Source organism: Aquila chrysaetos, chromosome 3 (assembly GCF_900496995.4).
Source record: "Aquila chrysaetos chrysaetos chromosome 3, bAquChr1.4, whole genome shotgun sequence".
Taxonomy (NCBI): domain Eukaryota; kingdom Metazoa; phylum Chordata; class Aves; order Accipitriformes; family Accipitridae; genus Aquila; species Aquila chrysaetos.
This window is the reverse complement of record NC_044006.1, coordinates 32,776,942-32,783,182: the sequence shown is the minus strand read 5'-3', so window position 1 is coordinate 32,783,182 and position 6,241 is coordinate 32,776,942. Positions and strand designations below refer to the sequence as shown.

The window sequence follows — 6,241 nt, the reverse complement described above, 5'->3', positions numbered from 1 at the left end:
AGAGCTGCATGCATTAAGCTTGCACACGTGGGCAGCTCTTTCCTGCTACTGCATGGTTGGAGGACTAAGTCTAATCAAATGCAATGTAAAAACTCATTTACTGAGGCACACGTAATTAGTCTTGTTAAAGAACAGAGGTGACTGTTTGTCAAAGAAGCATCATAATTTTTGGAATATACATAAAGACAAGGAGTATGACACAGCAAAGTCTCCGTTGCTTTGGCTTTTAAGCAGGGAGAATATCCTTAGAGAAAGGGTTATAAAACTTCTCTGAGTAGTTTATGTGATCTTCAGAGACTGCTTACTCTCTTCTGTTGTTTACATCAAACTTTGAGTGAAATGGTTATTTAGCCTTACTTCATGATTTTTATGCTCTTTGTGGTGCCACTTCATTGCCCAATGGGGATGCTTTGGCCCCTTTTACATGCATGTTTGAGGCCTGAGTGGGTGGACTCTGATTTTTCTAAAAATATGTATCTAATATATATAGACTTGCATTTGTGAACTGTAAAAAATCTCTGTCAGTCATTTACTACAGGGTGACCAAGCTAGGCATCACCAGGCACGCCTCACTGCAGAGCAATCACAGCAATACATACAGGGCTATGGAAATCAAGTGCTGAAGTAGCACAAGGCCTCTGCTGCCCAAGACCCACATTTCACAGCTGCTTCACCCACAGTGAGATAATGTCCACTCGGTGCCGTCAGCTGAGCGGTGCTTGCTCTCCGGCTCACGCTTTTGCTGTTGCCTTGCTTGCTGCTGCTGCTGCTGGTGGGATGGGCAGCTGCAGTGAGGCACACTGGCCTCACGGCCTCAATGTCTGCTGCAATGTCCCTTCCCTCCCAGCTCCTTTTTGTTTGTTCATTTTGCCTTTTTTTTCTGTTTTCCTGCTTTCTTTGCCACCGGCCATCTTTTTGCCACATGCTGGATAAAGCACAAGTCCCACAGAAACGATTTCAAAGTGCCAAGCACAGAATAAACAGACGGGAGTTTCATAGGTTATTTAATCTGATCAGCCTTCCTATCAAACTCCTACTTTAGTTTTTAAAACAGTAGCTGTGAACAAGCCCCTTTTCCTCCTCCTTAGCGTCACCTCTTGCTCACTGTGTTAAGATGCCTGAAGACTGTTTCTGTATTTTCTCCCTCCTATTGAGAAGCTTTTATAGCACTGAAATAAAACCTGACTCAGGTTTGTGGGTACCAAAATTCAGTCCCACCTACTGTTTGCTTTGCAATGCTGCCTGAAATAGCATTTTAATTTCGTATTAGTTGTTTGCCAAAGAGGAAGCCCAATTAAAGAGATGAAACAGAAATCCGTTAATGGCACTTTTCATGAGGAACCCCACGATAACAAAGCAGAGTGCGTGCGAACCCAGAAAGTGAAAGATGCTGAGCCCTACTGTGCTTGTCAGCTTGGCTTTTGCATGCAGGGGAAAGAGAACAAAATTTACAAGGATGCTACTCTCTGAAGTGCTATGTGCACTGCTGGTGAGCCCATGAAGGAAACAAAGACAGCCATTCAAAATAACTGAAGAACACCCGTAGTACTAAGTGGATGCACTGAGAAAATAAACCCATCAGATTTAGATTTTAAAGGGTTCAAGGGTGAAATGAAATATTATTTGCTTAAATACAAAAAGCACTTTCAGAATAACAACCCCTTAAAAATATCTCATAAGAGATTACAGCCCAGCATTTCGGCTTTGATAGACTTCGCTCTTTTTTTTCTCCACTGCTGAGCACAGTGTTTTATTAAGATTATAAATTAGGCCTTTCAACAATTCTAATGGGGTATTTTGGGGGGTAAACTACCATTTTTTATAATAGTACACAAGAAGAAGAAAGGATCTCGAAAGCACCAGAAAGCTCTCCAGGCGTACCCACAGACTGCAAGGGCCTCCCATTTTGGGGGCTACCCAGAAACCCAGCGAACCCCTGTTTTTCCAGCTCAGCAGCCAGAACTGGGGTTGACATGAACATGAACTGTAAGCACTTATTTAAGAAGAACACTCACACAAATTTATAACTCATATTGAACTATTTATTTTGTGCATTCACCTTTCACTGCAGCACATGCTAACATCAAGTACTTCTAACTGCTGAAGGGAGCAAACAGAAATTGCTTCCATCACCTGAAGCTGATGGTTGGCTATTCAGCCTGCAATCCACCTCACAAAATGACACGATCACGCTCCTTAATGACAAGCAGGAGTGCTTGACTTTCAGTAGCAGTCCTACATTATGGCATGCATTAATTTGCTAGGAAATCACTTTAGAAGAGCATAAAGTGTGATGGATTCAAGTTAGAAACAGGGAGTACAATAAATGCCCCAAAAGTACCTCCAAAGTGTGATGTTCCCGAGAAAATTCTTTAACAAAGGGAACTGAAAATGACCTGTCTCCACATATCATACTTGGAGAAGTACGGAAGTAGTCTATCAGGTCACCTGGCAGTGGATATTAAGCATTAACCTATTTCAAATGTTATGTGTATTTACTGACAGAAGCTGAGTAGGTGAAACAGGTTTCTGGCTCTCAAGAGAAGATGAAATGGTGTTTAGTTCTATATATGAATAGCTGCTACATAAACCAGTGTGTACAGGCGTTATTGGGGTTATTTCATTGTTGCCTCCTGTTTCTAAAGAATTGTGTAATTTACCCCATGAAACAAACCCTGGAGTGAAAGGTATCGAGCTTTAAAACAAGGTTATAATGAACAATGAGACTACCACACAGAGCACACAGTTTGTGTTAGCAGAGAACAAGTTTAATAAAACAGACTTCTTGCATGTTAGGTCGACAGATTCATACTCCTTGCCATAGTGCCTGAACTAGAAATACAGTCTTGCTTTTCCTCTAATCAATGAAAACAACCCAATGCTAGCCTGCATCAACAGGCTGCCCTCTCCTAATGTATGAGTGAGCCTCCCATATATCTCTTACGTTGCTGTGGACCTTTTGCTATGAAAGGAATTCAGGGTTACTTCTGTAGGAAGCCCACCTGAACAGAAAGATTAGGGTGGGTCTAACGTAACCATCTTTGTCTCCTTTCATTTGCATTTCCAGGCTGTCCCATGCTATTTCTGATCTTGTGTATATCCTGAATCTCCCCTACGTCTATCTCCCCGCCAGCAATCATACATCCAGGATGGTATTTAAGTCATTTTTACTGGCAGCTTCAATCAGATGAATTAGGATAATGAAGAAAACTTAAAAAAAAATCCCTCATCAGTTCTGTTACCTTGATTGTTTGCTTTCTGCATTTCTCCACTCTTTGTTTTAGACATTTCCAGTGTTTTATGTCATACAAGAGAACAGCCAGCCAACACCCACCTAAGAGCATACAGCTAGACTATCTTGGGGGGTGGGAAGAAGGGAAAACCCACCAGAGAAAACCCCATCCCAAGTCCAAGGGCAGATAGCTGCTTTCAGAGATCAAAACTGAACAGTGTTTCAGTTTGACTTAAGGGATTGTATATGGCCATCAGCTTTGTGCTGACCTCCGTGAACAAGACCCGGGTTTGGTGGAAAGCACTCTGCTGTAACCCACTCCCCTCAAACTAACATCATGCTGGTGTTGCAGTGCAAGGGAAGAGGCAGGAAAGAGCCTGTGTTTCAGACCTGAAACACACCCAGACAGGGTCAGTTTGAGTGTGCTTCGCTGTCCCTCTATGCCTAATGATTTATGAGGGGTTGCTTAAGCAATGCAAAATCAAACGTTTTCTCTATTTTAAGGACAGCAGCTGTTCGTACCACTTCTGGACAACCCCACTGTTTATTTTTGGTGCTTTTTCATTCATTACAACACACCTAGGGCTGTTTTAGTGTCATTTCCAAGGAGTCTGGCTTTTTTCCTGGTATGTACAGCATCTTTTACAGAGAACATGTGATCAGGTGTCTAGATACGGAAAGGATCAGGACTAGTCACAGGCAAGGACCACAGACATGACTGTCAGGGAGAAATACACATGGAACACGCAAAGGGTTTTTGTTTGGGTTTTTTTTCGCTATTTGCCACAGCTTAATAAAAGTTACCCGTTCCTTAGCGTTCACACCGCATGCAAACAGGCAGTGACCGTGTTGCTGACAGCACTGCCCCGTGCCTGCTGAAGCTCTGCTCTGCACTGCACAGCAAGGCAGGGTCTCGGGGCCAGACCCACAGAGATATTTAGGGGCCTAACTTCTATTTCAGACTTCAGTGGGAGGCTGGTGCCTAAATAGGAGTTGAGCACCTGATTACCTTTGCAGGTCTGGGCTTGGGCAGAGGCAGCCAGGAGGTGTTCCACATCCCCTGCCTGCCCGCGGGAACCTCTGCTCCTCTCCGGCCGGCGGTCGAACCGTGGTGCGGTGCGACCCTGGTGTTGTGAAGTAGCCGTTCTCCGACTGGTGACGGCCTGATTCACAACACCAGCTGCTGCACGGCACCCAAGGGGTCCCCCGGATGGGGTCCCCGCCGCCGGGCTCCTCCGTGCTCTGCCCTCCTCCGGGGTCCATCTTCCACACCACCACACGCTGGAAAGCAAAGTGACAGGGTTAGGTCCATCGATCCCACAGGTTATACACCCCTGCCTGTTTAAAATACAAAAGTGTGAAGGGTGTATCTCTCCAAGGGAAAAAAAAAAAAAAAAGAAATAAAAGTGGCAAACTGGCTCTGCACTCAAGATCTACTGCTTCGTAGAGGTGGCCCCTGCAGAGCGATGCGGTAACGTGTACAGCTGCGCTCTTGCTATTCATTTCCTGCGCTCATCTCAGGAGGGTTGGAGGCTGGCAGGTGGGGGAAGCAACCTAGAAATTCAGCCAAGCCCTCAGAGACACAGGAGAAACAGGCTGCTTTTTCACAGATCCCAGAACGTTGTCAAAAGGAGAGCGGTGCCCCAGGGACCACGTGGCTTCCCGAGCACGATGCTGCCATTAACCCTCACGCCTGCACCCTGTGCGCTCCTCTGAGGTGGGTGAGACACCAGCACATCCGTGGTCCGTTCCCAGAAGTTGCCCACTGTGTGGGCATTCAGGAAGGTGCCCCCACCCCACAAAAGTCCTGCTGGGACCCATGAATGCAGGCCCTTCATTCCCCTCTGAGGCACCCATCCCTCAGGAGCTCGCAGAAGCTGAGGGACACAACCCACTGCTGCCCAGGAAAGCTGATCCTCTTTTAAAACCACACAGGGAGTTATGGATTCTGGGGCTTTTGTATTGCTCAAGGGAAAAAAAAAAATCTCCCTCGCCAGCGTAGGGCTGATGGTGGTGAGCACGCTGACCACGGTAGCCTGCACGCAGCGTGCCTCTCGGGCAGCACGAGAGAGTTCAGTGTTGCAGGGCTGCAGCACTACAGGAACGGCCCTGGGGAGAGCACAGGTCCAGGCAGTCCTGCAGCTTTTCAAGCAGACAAAAAAACGTGGAAGCGAACACAGGCTTCTCCCCAATTCCCCTCAAAATGCTGCATGGATGGTACAATGACCTGCTTGAAATAGTCAGGTCACTCTTAAGGGGTTACCAACAACTCCTTTTTGGGCTAATTCATCTAGGCACATGTGAAAAATAAGCAAATAATGAACTTCATCCTGTGTAATACAGACTTTCCTCAGCAACCAAAACCCAAAAGAGTTTCTGTGAATCAGCTTGGAACTATCCCTGGGATGAGGACCCATTGCAGGAGTCCTTAAGCAAACGGGACAAAAAAAAAGTGATGCAAAGCCTAGCAAACCTCCAGGGAGAAACTGCTGGTTTTTAATAGTTCTCCTGAAATGGGTTAGATGTGGCGGCAAAACTTCCGACCTTGCTGACAAAGGAAGTGTCCCCCCAACCGTCCCCACTGCCCAATTTAATCCGAAGGAAACTTCATGCACTGTCTTTCCCCTGCAGAGAAGGGAGACAGGGTCACATTTAGTCCCTGGGCAAAAGTGATTAACATATGCACTAACAGAAGACATCCCAGAGAGACAGGTTATGCAATTTAGTCGCTGTAGGAAATGGAGCTAAATTTCTTGACACCTGTGCATGTGTGTACACTTGTGAAGTCTAAGTCATGTTGTACTACAGAGCTTTTATTTAAAGAGCAGTTTCTGGAATTTTAACACATTGAAAATACCAATGTATTTATATTTTATGCGTATCTATTATTCAGCCTTCAACCCTGAAAGGAAGAGCCTGAAAGCTGAACTTGTGTTGTGGCTGGTGCTGATCAATGGTGACACGATAATGCCAGATGAAGGTGAATCGTCTCCCCTGAGCAGATCTTTC

The 6,241-nt window shown here is 45.7% G+C and overlaps 1 protein-coding gene across 1 annotated transcript in view; it reads right to left on the bottom strand.

Moving 5' to 3' along the window:
- Positions 1-2,020: 2,020 nt before the first annotated feature.
- LOC115339805 overlaps positions 2,021-6,241 on the bottom strand; it is a 68,143-nt gene continuing 63,922 nt past the window's right edge. Inside the window, exon 3 of the mRNA XM_030010297.1 lies at positions 2,021-4,513. Within this exon, the coding sequence (XP_029866157.1) occupies positions 4,051-4,513 (463 nt within the window). The 3' untranslated portion in view covers positions 2,021-4,050. The remainder of the gene's footprint in view (positions 4,514-6,241) is intronic.